The following is a 23,385-nucleotide window of genomic DNA, read 5'->3' as shown; positions in this document are numbered from 1 at the left end:
ACAGTGGTATCTGTCCCAGGAGGGTTTGAGGGCCCCCTTGTAACTGCGGGCCCTGAGAGGACACATAGGCTTTGCCTGCCTTGTGGGGCAGCTGTACCGCAGGAGAAGAGGTAGAATATAACTCAGTAGTGACCAGAAAAGACTCTGCAGCCAGACCACCCGGGTTTAACCACATGTTTTCTCCATGCCTCAGTTTCTTCTGTAAAGTGGGTGCATCACCTTGGGTTATTGTGAGGATTGAGAATTAATGGTGTGAGGATTTAGAACTGTTCTGGCATATGCACGAGTGACTCAAAAAGTGTCACTGTTATCACCACGATGATGGTGAAGAATGAATTCAAGAACAGAGGAAATGCAACATAGGAATGCAGCTGCCTCTTTCTCTCCATGTGCTCCCCCCGCAGAAAGGCAGAACAGAGGAGGTGCCCTTAGGCCGCTGGTGAAGACCCTCACCCCCTCGGCCTGGGACGTGGGCTCTGCCAGCGACCCCCTCTCTGACTCTGCCTTTTCAGGACTCCCTTCCGCCATCAGGTACTGGCTTCCTTGGACACGAATACATCTGGTCCTGTTTAGTCTTGGGGCCTGGGAGCCCATCTCTTACGGGGATTTGATATGAATCATGGTACCTCAGCCTTAACATTTTAACCCTCCAAGAACCGTCTGATTCCTAATTTTTAGAACAAGCACCGTCCTAATGTTCTGGGACTGCCACCTGGACCAGACTTGGCAGTGAGGACAGCAACGGCAGTCCCGGCAGCAGTGGTGGCTTTTGAGCGCCCACGGCCTTCCGGCCGCTGCTGGACCAGCCCATGGCGGGGGTGCTGCACGACCCACAGGCTGACCTGGGCTCCGTCCCACACACCCCCAGCACCTCCGAGCTCAAGCGGGGTCACTACAGCCCTGCGTGGGTGCCATGAGGATCCGGTGAGATGAAGCCTGTAGTCCAGTGGGTGGCATCCTGCACAAAGTCGGGGCTCAGAACATGGCAGTGCCATCAGCCATCGTCTCTGCCAGAAAGGGTGTTTGGACCAGAAGGGAACCATGACATCATTAAGCAGAGCGTCGTGTCACCTGGAAGTGACCTCCATCCGGCCAGGGCCAGCGGGGCATGGTCCAATTTGTCTGCTACAGGGCAGGTATAGCTCAAGTGAACGGAGGTTGTCCACAGAGCCCGGGGTTGGACTCAGGCTCCCCTTTTCCTGAGGCCTGCTGGAGGGCAGGGGGCCGGTGAGCTCGGTACCTGGATTTGGGGGGAAGATCTATAAAAGTGAGTGAATGGAAAGCCTGAACTATGTTACTGCTATATAGGTATATATATGTATATTTTTAGGTATAATTTCCTACAGCAAAGTGCACAGGTTTTAAGGGTACCATCTGAGTTCAGAGAGTTTTGACAGATGTGTGCTTGGCTGTTTATTACCCACGACAGGCAGCCAGGGACTGTCACTCCAGCCTGCCCTCCCTTCGGAGCCCCCTGTGCCCTTGGTCCTGCCTTTGCCCTGCAGACTGGGTGACTCAGCCTTCTCTGTCATTTAATCCACCCCTTCCGGGTTGGGAGGCCCACAAGTCTGGGCTCCCAGGTTCTTGGGACCAAGGCCTCTCCTCGGAACATCGGGGAGGTTTGCCCTTTTCTATAATAATGATCTTGACGAGCTCCATATGACCCCCATTTAGAAGCTTCTGGAATGTTTCCACTTAGATGATTGCTTTGTTAAATGTTTACTACAGGCTTGGGAGACTGGCCTTGGCTCCAATTTCAGATAAACTCAGAGGTCACTTGTCCTAAGGTCAAATAGCCAGGAAGCGGGGGAGCCGGGACTGAGCCCTGGTGGCTGACCCAGACCAGCCTGGCCCAGCACTGGGCTGGCGCTGGGCGTCGGGTGTGAGCAGAGCAGAGCCCCTGCTGGCCCCATGGCCACATCCTTCTCCAGGAGCTGCGTGGGAACGGTGACCCGGGGAAGGGCCATGCACGGAGTGGCCGGCTCCCTGTGACCCACCTCCATGTGGGAAACAAAAGCAAGCCCATACCTGATGGGGGGCACGCCTGCCTCCCCTGCCATCCATCAGGGCAAGCCTGCGGCGGCCCATGGATTTTGTGGCCCTGTCCCCCTGCAAGATAGTACAGCGAGGGACTTCCCTGGGGGTCCAGTGGCTCAGGGTCCGCACTCCCAATGCAGGGGCCCCAGGTCAGGGAACTAGATCCCACATGCAGCAACTAAGGGTTCACATGCTGCAACTAAAGATCCCACGTGCCGCAACTAAGATCCGACGCAGACAAATAAATAAATATTAAAAAAAAAAAAAAGATAGTAGTGCAAGAGTTTGGACTGGGGTGGGTGCCGGAGCTAGACTGCTCTGACTCTGCATGACACTGGTCAAGTCACCTAAATCCTGTGCCTCAACTTCCCCATCTGTTGAAGGGGGTGATGATAACAGGACCTACTTCATGAGGTTATTGCGAGGATTCACTAGTTATCATTAAGGAGTGTAACAGACTTACCACAGAGCCTGGAGCACATATTATGTGCTCCCGAAGTGTTAGCAAAGGAATCGTCATTGTGATACACGGTGGTTACAGTATTATTGCTGTTTGGACCTTTGGCTTGGGAAGGCCAGACTCGTGAACCGGCGACTCACCGAGAGAGCTCCGAGGCCTCTCGCTGCCTGTTCACGCATCCTGTTCTTGGACGGTGCCCCACAGTCACGGAGAGTAAGTGTTTTTCTTTGTCTTCTTCCTCTCCCGCCCCAGCCCTGTGAGCTCACAAAAATTAAGCCAGGAAAGGACTTGTCGCAAAACTGGGGGCTCTTCCCCAGGGCCAGGAGCGGTCACCTCCCTCCTGCGCTGTGTGGATTCCTCCACAGTCCCCACCTCCTCCTCCCACTGCCCAGAATTCACAGCTGAGGCGGCCGCAGGGCAGACCCCAGAGGTGCTGGCCCTCAGCAGCCACCTGAACTCGATCTCAGCCGGTAGCACGCGCTGCTGTGCTTGGTTCTGGAGAACTGGTAGATCAGCAGGGAAATCAAAGGCTCTCCTGTGCCAGATGGCCCTGCCCAGCTGGTGCCGCTCCAGGTCTCGAGACACAGGTGCAGGGCTGAGCTGTGCTCGCCAGGCCCCAGGCTCTGTTCTCTCCCCTTGGCATCTTTTCTGCTCCCTGTGCGTGTTGCCTCCTTGTTACAACGTTGCTGCCACAGCTCTAACCACAAGTCCACTTTCCAGACAAGAAGGCACGGAGGAGGCAAAGCCCTATTTTCTTAAAGGGCAGTCTTCCTCAGGGACTTTCACCTACATCTCATGAGCCAGAACTGGGTCACACAGGCAACTCTAGCTGCAAGGGAGGCCAGGAAATGGCGTTTTAAAAGTGGCGAGCACTCGCTGCTCTTACAAACAGAAGGAGGTGTGCTACAGAGGGGCAGGGTTAGGGTCTCCCCAGCTCCCTCTGTCACCTGAGTAGCTATGCCACACCTCCTTGCCCTTGGGAAGAGGCCTCTGGGGGCTTCCACTGTGTGGCCTGCCTGCTCCCCCCAGGGCAGCATCATTGGTAACTGCTGGCCTCCCCGGGGGTGGGAGAGCCGCTGTCTCCCAGGCAATGCTTACTTCCGGCTTCCATGGCCTAGAGCTCTGCCGGGTTTGTGGCTTCTTTGGCACCAGGCCCTTTTACCACCACCGGCCCCCTGCCCTAAGGTCCGTGGTTGCCCAGCGTCGGCAGAAAGGTATGCAATTGATCTTTCCTTTTTGTGTCCCTGGGCCAGGGCCAGTGTGGTTTCTCCAGGAACATGGCTCCTTCCCCAGCAGCTCTCCCGCCTTTGGCACAAGGCCCCCTCCTGTCCGTATGTCTGCGGCCCGCGCTGCACCAGGTGCTTCACAAACCCCGCTTCTTCCCTTCCCCACCTCGTGCCCCTGAACGAGCACTGACCAGGAGCTCCGTGCCCTGACAGGGTGGTCTCTGTGCTTTTGACACGTGACGGGTGTGCCTGAGGAACTGAGTTGTTTGTTGTGACTAATTTACGCTTAAGTAGCCACGTGTGCCTGGTGGCTGCCTCACTGAGCAGTGCAGCTGTGGACCAGAGCAGGGACCCCTGTCCCGCCAAGGGGAGAAATGCACAATCGGTAGCATTCATCTAGATTCCTGAAGAGTGCATCCCTCTAAGGGCACCGAGATTATGAAGGCCCAGAGAGGGATAGTGACTCGCCCAAGGTCACACAGCAAGGTAGCAATCCCTCTGAGACAGCAACGCAAGTCCTCCAACTTTCACTTCTTCATTGCTTCTGAGGAATGTGGTCGCTCCCCTCTGTGAGGGGAGGAGGAGTTGGGGGCACGAGGGCACACACAGCACTCATCGTGCTTAGCACGTTTAAGTGTATTACCTGTGAGTCTCATTCCCATCACTCCCATTTCACAGGTGAGGCCACTGAGGCCCAGGGAGGGGAAGTGCCTGTGAATGGGCTTCAGTCTTGTGAGGCTCTCTGTGATTGCAGTCCCAGGGCTGTCACCCCTCTCTGCCCCTGGAAGGGTCCAGGCTGTGCAAGGTCTAGTCCAGCCAGGGCAGGTGCAGTTAGTAAGCTTGGACAAGGCTCTCTCTTTTTGTGGAGTTGTTTTTCCAGCTTGATCTCCTAAGACTTGGTTCCTGCAGGAGATGTACTTGGTATCCCGCCCTCCTGCTTCTTCAGAGCCTGACTCAAGGGGCAGGGCCTGGGTGTCAGGTACACCTATTAGCAACGTGAGCGCAGGAAAAATTTGCATTTGCTACTGTTAGCTCAGGATAGGGGCACCCAGCCCCGTCTTGCTCTCGTCCAAGAGCAAGGGGCAGAGAAGGCTGTGCCAGGCTATTCTGTGCCTTAACCTCCTTCCTCCTGTGAGATAATTTAGTAACACAGCCCTTTCTCATGATGGCCTCGTTTCATTGCAATGGAAGTAGGGTTGCTGGATAAAACGCAGCATGCCCAGTTACACTTGAATTTCATATAAACAACAAATCAGTTTTTAGCATAAGTATGTTCCATGCAATATTTAAGACATACTTATACTAAAAATTATTTGTCGTCTATCTGAGATTCAAATTTAACTGTGCACCTGGGCTTTTTGGGTTTGTTTTGCTTCACTTTGTTTTATTTTGCTAAATCTGGCCACCCTAAATGGGTGACATTGTCCCCAAGCAGTGTACATGGCAAGTGAGAGCCGGAAACATAATGGGGCTTGCTCAGGGTCACGACAAGTCCCTGGCCAGGACTGGATTTGAAGCCGGGTCTCTTGGAATCCTCTTCCATTTGCATAGACAGCAAACAACCTCAGTGGCTTCCTCTGGGCAGTTTAAGGAAGCCCAGAAGTCATGCCCATAAAATAAAATCAAACAGCCCTGGCTTCCACTTGCCTGGCAATGTAAATATAAACGGGGATGCTTAGCAGTCACTCACACCTTATCGTGAAATAACCGTTTGGTGACAGTTGAGTGGGGACAGGCCCCGGCAGGATGGGTGACTGGGGAGAATTGATGAAGGAGGGTGTCTTGGTCCATTTGGGGTTGCTAGAACAAAAGTAGCCAGTGGCTTATAAACAACAGAAATTTGTTTCTTAAAATTCTGAAGACTGGAAGTCCGAGAGCCAGGCATTGGCAGATTCCGTGTCTGGTGAGGACGCTCTTCCTGGTTAATAGACAGCCGTCTTTTCGTTGTGTCTTTTGCTCCACCCTCATGACCTCCCAAAGGCCTCACCTCCAGGTACCATCATCACATGGGGCACTAGGTTTCAACATAGGAATTTTATGGGGACACAGACATTCAGTCTGTGGCAGGAAGCAAGAATGAAAATTCCAGAGTCTTAAGGACTGCTAGAGACGGCGAGCCAGGGCTGGGGGCACAGGGGCGGTTGAGGTTAAGACCTTTTATGATCTGACCCTGTCGCACCTCCCCCGGCTTCCGTGCTCTTCCTCACCTGTTACTGGTCACGGGTTGCCCAGGGGTCTTTCCAGCCTTCTCGCCTTTGCCCGTACTGTCCCCGCTGCTCACTGCCCTGCCATCTTCCGAGGCCCATTTCAAATGTTCCTGTGCTCCAAGCACATGCCACACCTGCTTTGCATTATGCTTACTTGTGTGTGCTGCTTCTACTTGCTGGAGATTTCTCGAGGCCAAGGGTGTTCCCTTCTTTTTGAACACCCTGCTCCAGGCCTGTCTTATAGGCGACCTGCAAATGTTTGTCTGGAATGAGGGCAGGGGAGGGGCCCCCAATGCAAACCTCCTACTTTGCAGTTTTGCTAAGAGACCTGGACAGTTCCCAGCCTGCACTTGAGTCTGTCCATGTCAGAGCAACCAGGAGGTCCCTTGCAGACAGCCTGCCTCCCCGGGGAGCAGGTTTAGGTTTCTGCAGTCCGTGTTCACTGTGGGGTTTGGGAGCACCGGCCCGAGGGTGGGACCTGTCTGGAACCTTCACCCAGGGGTCTCCAGTGCCTTCAGCGGCAACTGGCTTGGGGCAGGTGCCCATGAACTCTTGCTGGGTGGACAGATGGCTGGAGGAGATCATTCGATTGTCGTGTGTCATCATATAGTATTCAGGGCACTTGAGACCCCTCAGCGAATGAGCTAGAGCAGAGCTACCAGGCCTGCTCTCGGGGAGCCGTGCCCACTGGGCACGCACACTGTAACGCATGGGTGGGCCTCCCACATTAACGAGGGGTTTGGGGTGCGTTGTCCAAACTGCTGTCAGAAGTGGACCACGGGTGAGGGCCTCTTTAGGGCTCTTGAGGTGACAGTAGGGCTGAGACTGCCCGACAGGGAGGAACCTGTGAAGAAGGAAGGAAGCTCTTCCAGCGGCCCTGAGGCGGGACAAGTCTGGCACCTTCCAGAACTGAAAGTCCCCCCGCAGGTGGCCTGAGGGAGGCCTCAGATGGGCTGATGGGGCGGGAAGCCAGGGAGGGTTTTCAGTGCAGGAGTGAGGTGGGACGCCCTGCATTTCAGGCTTTTGTGGGGAGGTTGGGTGGGGGTCAAGGAGCTGGGAGGGCAGGGCGGCCTCCCCTTGTGTGGGTGGCAGCTGGACCCAGGTGGCCTCAGAGGAGGCGGTTGAAGTAGACCAGAGAACAGGGGCTGGAACCAGTGCCACCCTTCCCCAGGCTTCTGGGGGTGGGGGGACCCCGGGTCCCCGAGGCCTCAGCTCTGCTCCCCGTGGCCTGACCCCCACCCTAGACCTGGCTCTGCCTTTGTGTCCAGGCTCCCCAAGGAGTGCAGGTTGTAGCGCCTTAGAGAACGCCGGGTGCTGCTAAGAGGGTCAGGCGCCTGGGGAGACGCAGCCCCCGTCTCACCGGCACTGAGCGCTCGCCGTACACACTGAGCACATGCCCTGGACCAGGCTTCCTCCTGCATCTCAACCCTGAGGGTTAGACCCATTTTATAGAAGGGGCGTGTGAGGCTTAGAGGGGAAGGGACTTGCTCGTGATCACACTCCTGGTCAGCGAGGGAGCCAGACCGGAGACCCGGGACCTCGAAAGCCGTGCCACAGCCATGTCCTCTGACCCTCACAGGCGAGGACTGCATCCCCTGCTACCGTGGGAGCATGGGACAGGGTGGTGTCGGGGGGCAGCTGTGTCACTGGAAGAGCAGGGAAAAGGGTGTCGCAGGTGGAGGGCCCTGCAGGGGCAAAGGCCCTGAGGCTGGAAAGAGCTTGGCCTGTCGCACAGAGAGGGACCAGCGTGCAGGAGGGTGGGGAAAAGGGAGAGAGCGATGTGTGAGCTTAGTGATGCAAGCCAAGACCAGCCACTCCAGGGCCGGCTTCCATGAGCATCTCAGAACCTCTTTTTTTTTTTTCTTTAACATCTTTATTGGAGTATAATTGCTTTACAATGGTGTGTTAGTTTCTGCTGTATAACAAGGCGAATCAGCTATACATACACATACATCCCTATGTCTCCTCCCTCTTGCATCTCCCTCCCACCCTCCCTATCCCACCCCTCTAGGTGGTCACAAAGCTCTGAGCTATGCGGCTGCTTCCCACTAGCTATGTCTTTTACATTTGGTAGTGTATATATGTCCATGCCACTCTCTCACTTTGTCCCAGCTTACCCTTCCCCGTTCCCGTGTCCTCAAGTCCATTCTCTACGTCAGAAGCTCTTTTAATCGGTCTCTGAGTGAGGTGAGCATCTCGGCCTGGGTGTGCACTGTCCTGAGTAATACTGTCGCGTTGACTGTGCCTGGAGTCGACCAGGTCTGGGTTCACATCCCACCTCTGCTACCTACTCACTTTATGCCCTCGTGGAGTTTCTTAATCTCTCCGAGCCTTGACTTTCTAGTCTGTGAGATGGGGGTGAAGCATCCTGCCCCCGGAGGTTTTGGTAAACAAGGTAAAGCACGTAAAGCGTAACTGGGAGTGCTGCTGGCTTGGGACTGCAGTGCTGACCCCTGAGAGCCCTAGAGAGTGTGGTGGGAGGCAGGGAGTCCCGCCAGGCGTGCTCTGCAGACTGTGGGCGGGGCCCAAGACTGGGGCGGGGCCTCCTTGCAATAAGGTCGTTCGGGGGTTTTCCTACACATAGTAGGACAGGCCCTGAATGCAGAGCAAACAGGGAAAGCCAAAGCACCTTCAAACTGTCCCCAGAAAAGTGAGCGAGCGGGAGCCACTGTCCCCCGCTCTAACCGTGTGCCCTTCTCCCCTAGCACTGCTGCGGGAGGAAGTGTCCCGGCTCCAGGAGGAAGTCCACCTTCTCCGGCAGATGAAGGAGATGCTGATGAAGGACCTGGAGGAGTCGCAGGGCGGCAAGTCCTCCGAGGTCCTCGCGGCCACCGAGCTCAGGGTCCAGCTGGCCCAGAAGGGGCAGGAGCTAGCCAGAGCCAGAGAAGCGTTGCAGGGTGAGTGACAAGTGGGCGACAGCTCCCTCCCCTCCCTCGCCTGGGCCTCAGCTGGGGCCACAGGGACACCAGGAGCCAGGGTCCTGCCTCTGCAGGGGCAGTGACGTGGCCCCAGGAGCCTCCCGGCGCCCAGCCCCCAGCCCAGGCTGCCCCTTCCTTTTTGGGTGGAATCCTGCGTCTTGCTGGGTCGGGTACAGATGTCATTCCCTCCTGCAGTGTGACCGCCTCGTGTTCTCCATCACTGCCGGTCATGGGGCGCCTCCTTCTGAGGTGTGTGAATGGCAGGTAGTTATCTTTGCTGAACGAGGATGCTGACCCAGAAGCTGGGTCGCCTCTTACTCAGAGCTCTCAGGGTCCTGCGGCGCCTCCCCTCACAGGACAGTGCGGGGGTGCTGGGTTTTGTGCTGGAGGACACATCCCTCCCCCACTTCACTCGTGCTCACGGCAGTGGGCTCTCCAGGGGAGGGCTCAGGCCTCTTCTCTCGTTGCTTGCTCTGCAGGAGCTCCCCTCTAAGGAGCTCAGCATCCAGCCCTGGGTTGGGGGAGGAGTTAGGAGAGAAACTGCTTTTGGAGACCACTGGGCGCATGTGTCAGCTGCTTTCCTCAGAGCCGGCCTGGGGTACTGGCAGCCGGCATACCCATCTCTCCTGGGAGCCACCTGCCCACACTGCGTCTCACAAGGTTATTTGAGAAAGGTTGGGAGTCATCCCCTCCCAGTCCTGCAACGTGAAACGTTGGGGGAGAAAATATCTTGGGTGGGGTCTGCCTTGATCTCTTGAGCCCCGCTTAGTGTCTTTGATTCTCCTGGGGCGGGGCGGGGGGGAAGAGCAATAAAACTTGGCACCCTCCTTTCCACTTACCACTTCCTAGAACGATAAATACTCTCTCAATAAAGACTTCATTTCTGAGGCCAAAGCAGGTTTATTCCTTCGGTTGATTTCGGGCTGCTGTAGCAAAGACCCCAAAACAGGGTGGCTTAAAGAATCTGTTTGTCTCTCTCTTCTGTAACCATCCCAGGGGGCATTTCAGGCTGGTGGGCATCTCTGCTCCCCTCGGCCTGTGAAGGATCCAGGGAAAGGGCCAAAATTCAGGGTCAGAGATTCCCTTTGGCAAGAGCGTGGCCGCAAGGAGTGCTGGGCATCCGCGTCCCAGCTACAAGGCTAACTGGGCGGGGAGGGAGAGGGGATTGTGCTGGATGATTAGTCGGCTCTGTCCTTGTGGGTTTCCCTGACCACAGGTGTGAAGTGAGCAGCAGGACACTGGCTAAGCCAGCTGTCTGGCCAACACGCCACCACCCGTCCCCCAGGAAGCCTGGGATGCTGGTGTGCCCTCACCCGGCTGCGCCAGCCCCTCTCTGCGTTCTCCCCAGCAGTACATGTTACTCTTAAAGCTGGGTAGACACCTTCCTGTTGGGGTGTTGTTTCCGGTTGGGCCACCTGGACAGTGTTCTGGGTGATCTCTTCAGGCCGTAGCAGGCAGGTGGTCTATGTCACGGTGCAGCTGACGCCGCGTGAGCAGAAGTCACCGTGCCAGGCACGCGTGCTTTCTCTATGCAACCCTCCTGCGGTCCAGGCAGATCTATAGAAGCTCCCTCCACTCCCAGCTTCCCGGGGGCCTCGGAACATCCCCACCCTTCTCAGGAAGGAGATCCAAGTCTCAGGAGTCTCCCATGGGCACGTGTTGCTGGGTCCAGGCCGTGTGAGCTGACGTCCTTTGGTCTCGCCAGGTTTCACGATCCTGCAGAGTCGAGGCTGCCTCAGGAAGCAGCCAGACGCTGTCTCAGCCTCCTTTGCCGGTGTTCATTCCAGGACAGAGTCACCTGCCTTCTGTGTCCTGGGCCACGGAAAGAATTCTCACCTGTATTCCCCCTTCTGTACCTGGGAGGAGGAGGAATACCTCTCTCTGCTGTTCCTGTGCCCAGGGGTGTGGGCAGGGAGTGAGCAGAGGCTCATTTACCCGCCGACTGCCCAGCTCCTGGAGCAGACGGCTCTCCAGACCTCAGTGTTCTGATCTGAGTGATGGGACAGTAGCAGTGAATTAAATGAGGTCGTGTCTGTGAAGGCGGGAACCATGATGTGCACCCTCGTCCGTTTAGCCCACAGGGCACAGAGCTATGCAGGCATTTCTTCCCAACTCTGTGCTGTACGATTTCTTATCCATCCGCAAAGGTCTTCAGGGCCTTGCTCAGGGACCCAGAGATCCCCCAAAGGCGACTGCTTTGTAGGAACAATAATCTCATCAACAAGGACTCGTCAGTATTCATTCAAGGAAAGCCTTATTGAGCACCTACTGTGTTCCATCATTGTTCTGTGCACTTGGTCTACCATTCACCCCACCACTGCTGCTGGAACGTTTCAACCCCTTTCACAGATGGAGACAGCTGAATGAGGCTCAGGGAGGTTAAGTAACTTGGCCAAGGTGACAGAGCTAATTAGCAGCAGAGTCCGAAACTTTTTCCACTGCACTAAACACCTCATCTCCCCTCTGGATGAGGTCACGAGGGGTGAAGTTGGCCTGGACAAGAGAGACAGGAGGCCATCCTAGCTCAGTCACGGGGACAGCAGACTCTGGAGTCAGATCTGGGCATGAATCCCATCTCTGTCACTTACTAGCTGTGTGGCCTGGGGCAAATTCCTTAACCTCTCTGAACCACAGTTCCTTTGCAGAAGGCAAGAGTAACAATACCTACTTTTCTTATAATTGAGGCCAATAATAGTAGCTACTTCACAGGTTGTCATGAGGATTAAATGACGTATAAAGCGCTTGGCCCAGAGCCAAGTACCGTTAGTACAAATACTTAGTGATTATCTGATGAGACAGGGTTTGGCAGTCTTCCTCAGATCGGTTTGGAGATGTTAGTCGCCTGATTCCCATTTGGGGTAGCCCAGACCTTAGACCCCCTGAGCCCATCTAAGTTCAAGGTAGCAAGCACCTCAAGCATCCTGCCTGGCATTCTACAAAGTCATAAATAAGATGCTTCCTCCCCAGCCACAGCACATGGTGAGTAAATTGCAGACAGATGTGGGCAGAAGGAGGCTGGGGCATGAAAAGGGATTTATATGCCCATAATGAGAAGGACGAGAATAAATGCACAAGCCAAGTACACGGCAGATGTTGGGCGACACTTGTTAATAACGAGCGTCCCTGCGGTGGGAAGACGCAAAGCCCCCAAAGACTTCCACTCTGGCCAGTCCCCACCGGCCCACCCTCAGTCTTTGGTTTGGGGGTGGTTGAAACTGGAATTCTTCGGCACGTGAGAGGATTAGGAACTCAAGCAAACATGCAAACATTGATGGTTCCAACATCAAAGCAACGAAAAGAATCAAGTCTGGCGAGAATGGGGGTTTAGAAGTTTCCTTTGTTTCTGTGGGGACGAGCCTGGGAATGTTTGGTTTGGGATTTTGGTCTCATCGTGAGTTTAAAGGCAGAAGCCCTGAATGATTGTTTAATAAGGAATGGTGTCATCGCGTGAGTAAACTTACCCCAGAGTCCCTGCATGACTGCAGCCCTACGCCTGTGGTGAGCTGGTCGCCCGTGGGACCCCTCTGGGGTGTCTTGATTTCTCCAGGCCCCCTCAGTTGCATTGATTTCTCCGAGAAAACGTGTCTAAATCTTCAATTCATTTTAAAAGGACAGTACTAAACCCATTACATGCTAACATTATTTTTAAATGAAAATGACTGTATTTTCCTAAACAAAAAGATTTGAGGGAAAAGAGCAGCATTGTTTCACAATTTTGCAAAAATGTTTTAATGTCTGACTCCATAGAAGACTGCTGAGTTCTCGTTAACTACTCTTTCAGTCAGGCTGCTATGATTTGTTGATTTGGTTGAAGATCTAGCATCACACAGATGTGTAGCTGGAAGAGGGAAGAGTGTATTAATTGCCTTATTAGATAATTATGGACATTTTTCTTTGACTTCATACTAACTCACCAAATGGTAATTTCTTAGAGGTTTGCTGAGTGTGGAATTATCCAGTGAAGGTTTTGTGCTCTGTTAGGCTGGACAAAACCATGGGTCTAATTGGTACTTTGAATGGCTATTGTACCCACACATGATTTTTTTTTAATCTAACATTGATCACCTGGAAAATATTGGTTCACTGAGCAATGCACATCCTCCAAATCTTGGCATATTTCAGTATCCAACATCAATAAGTCATATCTGTTAACATCACCACCAATCTCATTAGAAAAGTCTTTAAGTCTTGAGGAGCTGGTAAACTCATAGTGGCAGATCAAGTTTGCCCAAATTTGGATTTTTGCTCAAAAGTTCAAGTTTTATCACTGGCAACAAATACTGTCATTTGTTTTCCTAGAAGTAACAGGCTCACTTACTTCATGTGTTCACTTAGTTTGGTAGTTTGCCAGATACTATAGTTTGTACGTTGGTCCTTCTTTCAAGTACAAATGGTGAGCTACGAAAAAGTGGCTAGTTTAGCTAGCAACTCAAACAGTTGCACACATGATTTTCCTTGAGACAGCCATTGTACTTTGGTATGCAGCAAAAGAACTTTAAGTGTACTTCCCATTTTATTAAAAAATATGTACTTGGGAATCAAGTTTTAATAGAATTAATTATTTTTACAGCTTCATCAAGGTTATTCTTAAGTAAAACTGTCCTCCCCCCCTTTCTTTCAACTATGAGTACGTTGTGTAAAGAACTCAGTGACTACTAATACAGTTTGATGCCACTGTTATGATTTCTGCTAAAATGTCAGCATTTTACCCAGCATTGCTTTTGCACCAACATAGCAAATACTAACACAGTAAAACAGGCAAATAATGTCAGAGTGTTACTATGAAAATAGTTTTCCTCTTGGACCCCCTGCAATGTTATTATTGGTGGTAGTGGTGGTGACAGCTAGCATTTTTGAGCACTTTTTATATGCCACACACTTTAGCTCCTTTAATTCTCACAACAAGAGTATGAGGTGGGCTGTCAATGTGCCAAGATTACACAGCAGTACCTGGTTAGGGCCAGGTTCAGACCTCAGCAGGGTGGCTCTGGAGCCCTTAGGTGACACTGGCAGGGGCAGAGAGGGCATTACTGCAGGGGAAATAGCTTGAGCAAAGGCAAGAAGGCCAGCCTGTGTATGGGGCTGGGAAGGTGGAGGCTTTGCATTCAGGGCTGTACCCTGAAGTACAGGGACATGGAGGTTTTGAGCAGGAGAAAGCAGTATGAGGAGTGAGGTGTTGAAGATGTTCCTGTGTCCCTTTCCCACCCTCTCCTTGCCTTTGCAGCCTCGTCTCCTTCTAGCACGTGGATGCACATGTTATGTACACGTGGTTCTTAGATGTGCCTGTGGATCCTCTCCCTTCTTTCTCCTCTGAGTCTTTGCGTTTGCTCTTCTTCTCCCCCAGCCTCCTGATGGTCATCTTCCTCCAAGTCCTGATTCAGGCTCTGCTTCCTCCAGGAATCTTTCTGAACCATCCTCCACTCGATGGGTCCGGGGCCTGTGGTTGGCAGGATCATACCCCTTCACCCCCAAGATGTCTGCATCCTAATTTCTAGAGCACGTGAATATGGTAGTTTACGTGGCAAAGGAGAATTAAGGTTGTTAATCAGACATCCTTAAAATGGAGGGATTATCCTGTAGGCCCAGCGTAATCCCAAGGTTCCTTCAGAGTGAAAGAGGAGGCAGAAGAGTCAGAGATAGAGAAAGTCAGAGAACAGAGGCTGGACATTCAACGTGAGGACCCAATCCACCATTGCTGGTGTTCAAGGCGGAGGAAGGGTCCATAAGCCAAGGAATGTGCATGGCCTCTAGAAGCCGGGAAAGACAGATTCTCTCCTAAAGCCTCCAGAAGGAATGTAGCCCTGCCCACACCTTGATTTTAGTCCTCTGAGACCCATTTCAGACTTCTGACCTCCAGAACTATAAGATACTAAATTTGTATCTTTTTAAGCTACTAAATTTGTAGTTTGATATGGCAGCAGGAGGAAACTAATAAGGGCCCCTCCTCCCTGGACTTCACAGCCCTAGATGCTGAGCTCCCTCAGGACTCAGCACACATGGAGGGGCGTCTGTTTCCTACCCGGTTTGCCACTTGCCAGGCTCCTACAGGCACAGTACCCAGCACAGATTCAGCCTCACCATCTGAACAAAGTCGATGATTGGTGAGCACGGCGGAGAAGAAATGATGCCCAAGTTTCCTCTCTTTAGCACAAGGAATAAGCCCTGTTGGGGCCTTTTCCCTGCCTCACAATGAGTCACCTGTCCTAGACTGAGCTCCTGGCAGGAACTGAGCCTTATTGTTTAATTTGCTCATTCAACAAATGTTTCATGAAAACTTCCCCACAATAGAACCTGTGCCTGTGGCTCAGATAATTCAGAGGCAAGTGGAACCCAGGCCCTGCCCAGAAACCCACAACATACTCAATGCAAGTTGGTTGAATAATATATTTTTTCATGACCAACGAGGCTTGAAGATAAGAATCTATGCCACAGATATTCTGCTTGAAGAGTTCTGGGGTGCAGAGAATGTCTTAGGCCTTGAGCAGCAGGGGACACCAGTGTCCTTTAGATTCCTAGCAGGTGTGCCCATGCTTTGGCTGCCATTGTAACCAGTCCTGCAGGCAGTGGGGTGGTAGGTGGCCTGAGTGGCTATTGAATAAAATGATGTGTTACCAATGCTGGGATGGCTCTGCCCACCTGCTTTTTTACACACACATCCTTGTCTCCAGAGCTGTGTGGGTTTGAAAAGCAACTTAATGTTTCCTGTTTCCCTTCCCACATCCGCACTCCACTCTTTGTTTCATTCCTTGCATCAAAGACTTGTTCATCTTCTGGGCCGTCTATCGCCCTGGGTTGAATTTATGTCCTCCTCTTCAATAAGTAAATCATACATAGAAGCTTCCACTGTTTCTTAGGCCATCTAGCCTGATGCCCTAGGGGCTGCTGCCCCTCTGTCCCACAGCACTGATGTTGAAGACGCTTAGCTGGTACATCTTAGAATTTGGTGGAAGCTTCCAGAGAGTTTTAACTTTACAGACAGAGCATCTTCCTAATATACTACCGACTGTTTTTCACAGTTGACAGATCCCCCTTGAAAGCTTCTCAGACTCCAGATTTGATCCAGCTGAAAATAATCTATGGTCAGGTGGAAGAAGTGTCCAGAGTCTTTGCTGTTCTGTTGCAGCTCTGGCTGGGCTGTGTGTCTCTAGCAGGTTAGCTGCTTCACCTGGCAGCTGGATTCCCAAAAACGAGCACATGCCCTAATGCACATGTTTTTTAACAGGTGTTTCTTTGGAGTAGTTTGAGGTTCCCAGAAAAGTTGCAGAGTCCCTCTATGACCGGTTCCCCCATCCTCAGCATCTTAGATAGTGCAGTGCATTACAGGGATGCTTTTCAAGCCACTTCCTGCTTTATGTTTGCTGTTGTCTCATTGGCCAAAGCAAATCATATGACCAAGCCCAGCATCATGTGGGTGGAGACTCTGGAGGCTGTGGTTCCGGGGAGGTGGGGTTCGTTGCCAGCCATGACTGAGGATCCGCCACAGAGAGCATTTTAAATAGAATCATATCCAGAATCTGCTTAGAGTCCTGGTGTCTGGTGACTGACAACACATGGCATCGACCTTGTCCCTTTTGACTCCTTTGCTTTTTATAGGTTTTTGTACCCGAGTGACTGATGTCCTCTCTCTTCTCCCTGTCTGGGGTTTTTGTCCTGGGCCCTTGACTCTATGAGTTGGAAAGGCAGCCAGTCCAGTCCCGTCCCCCCAGGCCCCCTTTGTCACCCTTCCCGCCTGCCCAGGCCAGAATCTGTTCCATGGCCCTCCAAACAATTACCCTTTCTGGGGTCTCCTTCAATGCTTTGGGTCCAATTCTCAGTAGACTCCACTGTGTATTAATGTTCTGATTATCCTGAGAAAAGAGGAAGGACTGGTTAGTTTGAAAATACTCAAGACACCCTCCAGGACTCACCCTCCACATATCCGATGCTTGTTTAGGAAGCAGGTACCAGAGCCCAACCTCTTCCCTATTCAGAAAAAACCTTGTACACCCATTCTATAGTTGGGATGACTGAAGTGTGAGCACATAGTAAATTGCTTTTGAGCAGTAATCACCACAGCTAACGTTTGTTTAGCACTTGGACTATGCCAGGCACTCTAATTGCTCTGCCTGCACGAGCCCATTGATCCTCCCAACAACCCTCACTAGGTGAGTGGTGTTTATTAGCCTCAGTCTTCCCATCTACAAAATGGGGATGAGAGAGACTAAGGATTTTTCTAATCTCCCGGCTAGTAGACTTGAGAGCCCACACTTGATCTCCAGTGACTCTAGTTTCCAAACCTCTGTTCTTAGCAGGTACTCTTTTTATTCTAGGTGTCTTAGGGGTGGTTGTAGCAGTAGAGAGGAAGGGAGTAAATCGGGATAAGGGGAGAAAGACGGACAGATCTGGGTTTGGAAGCCCAGCATTCTTAGCTGTCACTCGGACCCCTTGAGGCACCGGGATTTGTGGATTCATTTTTAGTCTTTGCTCTGGAGCTTGTGCCAGGGACTAAAGGTGTCAAGGCTGGTCTCGGGGACACACAAGCCAGGAGCTTCTCTTCCCGACCTCCTCTCCCTCCGCTGCTCAGTGAACACACTTCAGTCCCAGGAAATGCCAGTGGCCTCGGCTGCCATATTTAAGAAATGAGCAAGGGCTGCAGACCTTGAGCTGCTGCTTTTAGTTAATCCCCACTCCCCGCCCAGGAAGTGTCAGAGATTGATCGGCTGAGAGGAGGAGAACAGAGCGCAGTGTGAGAAAAGCCAGGTTCTTGATATGCCTTTCATAAGACATTGCCCAAGACCCTGTTCAACCCTGTTTGGAGCTGTGGCCTCTATCACTGTGCAGGCCCATCTTGCCGTGATGGGGTCAGGACATGGCCCTGAACCCGTGGCAGGAAGTGAGAGCCACACTGGCCTCTGTCCTGGGAGAAGAGCTTTGGCGTGAGCCAGGCCGGAGCGGGAGGGGGCGGTGGTCTTCAGAGCTGGCCCTCCTTCTGGGGCAGCCATGGTGGGTACTGGCCCAAGGTGGGTGGACACAGGGTCAGGTCTGAGAGGGACCTCCACTGTGATTCTCCTCAGCCCTGGTTGACTCCCCAGGGGATGCTGTCCTGGCCTCAGACAGGGATCTGGGGGTGAGCTTCCTTCCTGGAAGAGCTGCCCCTGATGATGGCTGAACAGGAGAGGGGGGAGCAGATCTCTGTGGGCCTTGAGCGCAATATGAGGTGTGGGTGGCAGGCAGGGGCAGCACAGTTTCACTCAGACGTAGCAAGCCTTCTCAGGGATCTCCTGAGCTGGCCCTGTGCTGAGGCCTCCACCCACCTCATCTTCACATTCTCCTCAGATCCAGCCCATGACATAGGTGGAGTTTGCCTGACTTTACAGTTGGGGAAACTGAGGTTCCAAGAGGGTCATACTGCATGCTGGTCTCAGTGTTTGGACTTGAAGTCTCATGCCTGACACAGATCCCTTCCTACTGCACCAGCATTCAATTCTGATCAGTAGAAATCTCTTCAGTGTTGATAAAATCTTACCCAGAACCCCACTCACTTATTCATTCAACAAACACTTGTTGAGGTCCTCCTATTGGCCAGGCATTGCTCTGGGCCTTTGGGGAGTATCTGTGAGCCAGACAGACAGATCCATTTCTCATGGATCTGCTGTGTAACAAACAGCCCCCAAATCTCACTAGCATTTTTCTTACGTCCCGTGATTTTGTGTGTCAGGGACATGGCAGGGTGCAGCCGGGTGATTCCTGAGTTCCGCATGGTGGGTGAGGGTTGTGGGTTCTGCTGTGGTTGGCTGTTCCGCTGGAGAGTCCAAGACAGCTTCACTCACGTGTCTGGTGCCTTGGTGGGGTGTCTGGGCTCAACTGGGACTGACAACTAAAACACCCATTTGTGGCCCCTCCAGCATGGTAGTCAGGCCTCCTCCACAGGCTCAGGGATCCCACAGAAAGAGTTCCAGGAAGTCAAGGAGCAAGCTGTAAGGCTTCTTGGTCTCAGACATTACTTAGTGTCATTTCCACTGCATTCAGTTGGTGACAGACCAGCCACAAGGCCAGCCAGACTCCACCCTATAAAAAGCACGTATGGGAAGTCTTATTGTGTCCATCTTTGCGAAAATACCATGTGCCACATAGGGGAGGGAGAAGGCCAACAACAAACAAGGAACAGAGAAAAACTAAGTCGTATGTGTTAGAAGACTGTCAGTACTAGGGGGACATAGAAATTGTACCGTGAGATGAGATAGGACCCAGCCATGCCACTCCTAGTTTTTTACTCACCTAGGAAATACATATATCTGCACAAAGACTTGTACACAAATGGTCCTAGCAGCTTTATTTGTAATAGCCCAAAACTGGAAGCAGCCCAAAAGTCCATCAACAGAGGAATGAGTAAACAGACCAGTATATCCTACAGTGGAATCCCGCTTGGCAATAAAGCAACAAAGTATCGAGACATGCAGCCACATGACGGGTCTCAAAATCATTATGCTGAGTGCCAGAGTCCAGAAAGAAAAAAGTATATCCTGTGTGGTTCCATTCATGTGAAACTCTAGAGAATGAAACCTAATCTGTAGGGACAGAAAGATCAGTGGTTGCCTGGAGGGTGGGAGGAGGGGCAGGAGTGTGGCTTTCAAAGGGGAAGAGGAAACTTTTGGGGTGACGGATACGTCTCTATCTTGATTGTGGTGATGGTTTTACAGGTGTTTACGTATGTCAGGTTATATCAAATGGTCCACGTTACATATGTGCAGCTTATTGTACGTTATTTATTAGCAGTAAAGGTGTTTTAAAAAGGGGGTGTGGTGGCTTAGGAATCCTGAGCACGAGGCGTTTTGGAGTGAGGGGCATTCAGTGCCCCACGGGCCACAGTCAGGCAGCTTAGCCTTCATGCTGGCCTCAGCGGGTCACAGAGGGGACCCAGCCCCAGGTGGGAAGAGCCCTGTCCTATCAGGGCACCAACACCCAGGGCTCCTGGGCTCCAGAAACAGGCAGAGACCAGGGAGGTCCAAGGCTGCCGCGTGTGCTGTGGCCTGGGCTCCCAGCCCAGCTCTTTAAATAGGCCCAACGACACGGGCTGGCCAGTGGCTATAACAGAAGCTGCTAACAACCGGGTGAGCTTCATGCCCAGAGCCTGACGTGGGGACACAGAAGGAGGAGAGGCATTTTGGGGCACTGAGCTAAACACTCAGAACAGTCTAGAAAGGAGCTTTCTGATTCAGCTGAAGGCCAGGTGCTATGGTAGGGAAAAGATGGAGGTTAAAATCCAATGGCTTGGGAATTCCCCGGCTGTCCGGTGGCTAGGACTCCACACACTCACTGCTGAGGGCCCGGGTTTGATCCCTGGTCAGGGAACTAAGATCCTGCAAGCCACGCTGCGTGGCCAAAAATAAATAAATAAAATTTAAAAATCCAATGGCTCCATAATATCTTAAAAATTAATACTTATATTTAATGTATAGGTAATGAATACAATTTTTTTATACTCATTGAATATTTCCCTGGGCCAGGAATACGTGGACTTTAAAGAATGATCTCGGATAGGCTTCACCATTTTTCTGATGAGAAGGTTGAGAGCCCGAGAAGTGAGCTGCTGAAAGGTGGAATTTAAGCCAAGGAAGGTGTGCCTGGCTCTAGGACCTGTGGGGTATAGCCAGTGCCCTCCACAGCCCCATGGGGAGCCCGCTGCTGTTTGTTTCAGTGGCTAACAGGTTTTTAAATGATGAATCCTTTGTGACGTGTGTCTCAGGGACAGGCCGGTCCTGTGAATCCGAGGCACTGGGGCATGTCGGAGCAGGCTGTCCTGAGTCAGGAGTCCAGGGCTCTCCTACAGTGTTCCCTCAGCCTCTGCGGGCCTCATCTGGTGGGAGGGTTGGGCTGAGTGTTCTTCTGAGCCCTTGTTGTAAGGTACCATGAGCAGAATACTACTCAGGATGCAGGGGAAAATACCTGTGTTGCGGGGAGAACAAGCCAACCTCTGAGAAAGCCAAGACAGCAGCCTGACGCTGCCCACTGACTGCAGAAGTGGTCATAGAAGTGGTGCTGGTGTCAGCGTGTCCCTGGGTCACACCAGCTGGGCCTCTGACTGCCGCCAGGCCTCCCACTCTCACCCCAGCCCAGGACCTACACCCCACTGCTGACCAGCAGCCCTTAGCCTCTGACCTTCACAGCCCCTGAACTCCAGAGAAGTTGCTCGACCAGGAGCTCTGCACCATGAAGATCTAGAAGAACCTTTCTGATTCAGGCCTTGCCAGCAGAGTGGTACCCAAGGAAAGAAAGGTCTTTAGCAAGAACCCATGGGCTCAGGCAGAAGGAGGGGGATGGCCCAGGGCCGGTCAATATCCCTAAGCCCTGCCGAGCCCTCAAGAAGAGGCTGGGCCGTGCTTCTCTCGGTCGGTGTTGGCTCCTGGCTGCCCTGAAGATGGGCCTGGTTAGATGCAGCTAGAGAAGCGTTGGTCATCCCGGTGCTACTAACCCTTCTGTCTCCCACCCAGTGTTCAGCACTGGACCCAGCACGTGGCAAGGGACTCATAAACAGGTCTGAGATGAAGGTGGAAGATGGAAAACAACACGGAGCCGTTGGGACTGTCCCTTTTTGGGGGAGGTGGCTGTTGACTCAGCAGTTTAAGGCCGGGAGGTCGGGGCCTGAAGTGTGTTTGTCTCTGTGTCCCTGTGATTGTCCCACTCCTGCTACTGAGGAGTGAACAAGGCCGGGGAAGCAGGCAGAGCAGGGATGAAGCGCGCGCTGGGCCCACAGGGCTGGCACACAGTAGGTGTGCAGGAAACGGGCCAAGAGCAGGGGGAGGGCTCAGCCCACGTGAATGTACCCATAGTGTGTCACAGACCCGGAAGGTCCTGTGCGTGGGCAGCGCCCCTCAGCCTGGCTTTTCCAGTTACATGACCCATTGGTGCCATCTCAAGCTCCGACCTGTGTCTCCTGCCAGGATGACCATGGAGTGCATCGTGCTCCCTGCTCCCTCCCCAGGCCAGGCGCAGGCGTGAGTGGAGAAAAAACAAGGGCGCAGGCCTTTCTTTCTTCTTCCTGGTTCAGGTGACTGCAGACTGGGGGAGAATCACTCCCTTCAGGGGCAGAACGGGCTGGGGTGGCCCTGGGTGGCACGCAGCGGAGGGATGGACTGGGAGCTTTGGCCAGGTTCCACCAAAGCAGGGCCATTTCCTGGCTGGAATTCCCAGAGGAGCATGACTTTGGAGAACTGCCACAGAGGCTGAAAGCTCACACGCTGCCCAGGACCACTCGGGGGCCGGCTCCACGTTGCCCTGCCAGCGCCAGCCCTCTCGGCCGCTCACCTGGGCAGGACTGAGTGTCACCAGTGTCAGTTAAGCCTCGCACGCGCTGTGAAGTTGTGTTGGCATCTTGAGGCCAGTTTCTGTTGCAGGCAAAGTCTGTCTCCCCAAAGGCCTCTCGCCTCCTGCCCTTCCCAGCTGTGGCACGTTCTTGCTGAAGCCCTCTTTCTTTCCTTGGTCACCGCACTTTGCTGGAGGGCCAGAATCAGAACGGAGTCAGAATGCTTCTTCTAGATGTTCATGGCCCAGAGCTCATAGGTGAGAGACTTCTCCAGAGTTTGGGGACTGCAAGGTCAATGGGTTTGAGAATAACACCCTTACTGGCCTGTTCAAGACACTGGGTCAGTATGGAGAGCAAAAGACGTGGCTGGTTGGTGATATTCCAATTATCAGAAGCACCCGGCACCTTGATCCATATGATCACGGGGAGGAGGTTGGAGGTGTGTGATCACATCAGTGGGACTGTTTTGTCCTCTTTTCAGATGAGAAGGTGGTAAGATAGTTCCCCCTTTCCCCTTTTTGGGATCTTCCATACCCACCAGTGAAGCTCCTAGAAATAGTCTTCTTCTGTTGGATTTCTCTTCATCAGAGAGGGTTTCTTCTTCCTACTCTTCTGGAATTCAGACACCCCCACCCCCGCACCTCCACCCCAGGCTGCCAGCAGACTTACAGGGCAGTTTCTCGCTGGTCATTGATGGTCACCAAGCTCTGTGGAGTTTGTGTGGGCTGGAGGCCCTGCTTGCTGTGAGGACTGGGTGTGTGGAGGTGGCATTGCTCCCCTGCAAGTATGGGGGCTTTCCCAGGCAGAGGTGGGCTTTCTGAGCTATTTCTAGAAGGGGGATATGAAGCCAAGGCACAGTGACCTCGACCTCTGTTGCTAGTTTGTTAGTAGCAAGTGGAAAAGATGGTGAATAATTTGGGGGTGGGAGGTATAGGGAGAGGTCATTGCCCCCAAGAGAGGGGGCTTCACCTCTGCCATGTTATGCCCTGCAGGAGTGCCAAGAGCAGGGCAAGCAGAGGATTTCCTGTTCAAACCAAGCAACTAGGAGATATTTATACAGGGAAGGGAAGGTGCCCTCTGTGGTTCTAGGTTGGGTCCAAGTTCTCAGGAAAGAAATGAATAGTGGAAAGGAGCTGTCCTTCACTGAACACCTACAATGCACCATCAACCAGAAAAGTAAATACCTTGTGTAATGCTCCCCACTGTCCTACAAAGTTCCTTTCTTTTCTCCTTTTCTCCGTGTGAGGAACATAAG

The 23,385-nt window shown here is 52.8% G+C and overlaps 1 protein-coding gene across 7 annotated transcripts in view; it reads left to right on the top strand.

The window, feature by feature from the left end:
• The window catches only part of LOC111187131 (kazrin), a 138,600-nt gene that overhangs the window by 26,318 nt on the left and 88,897 nt on the right, over positions 1-23,385 (top strand). For 6 of the 7 annotated variants that reach the window (XR_016388954.1, XM_089900854.1, XM_089900852.1 and 3 more), the window contains exon 2: positions 8,636-8,827. Coding sequence is in view for 6 of the 7 variants with exons in the window: in XM_089900854.1 (XP_089756980.1) it covers positions 8,636-8,827 (192 nt within the window). In the remaining variant the exon portion in view is untranslated. Of the gene's footprint in view, positions 1-678; positions 8,828-23,385 lie in introns of all 7 variants that reach the window. The other variant, XM_089900855.1, reaches the window with a different exon arrangement.

This window comes from Delphinapterus leucas, chromosome 1 (assembly GCF_059928025.1).
Source record: "Delphinapterus leucas isolate spDelLeu-1000000601 "Yukka" chromosome 1, BTC_Dleu_Yukka2, whole genome shotgun sequence".
Classification (NCBI taxonomy): domain Eukaryota; kingdom Metazoa; phylum Chordata; class Mammalia; order Artiodactyla; family Monodontidae; genus Delphinapterus; species Delphinapterus leucas.
Note: the sequence above shows the minus strand (reverse complement) of the source record. Positions and strands in the feature narration are given on the sequence as shown.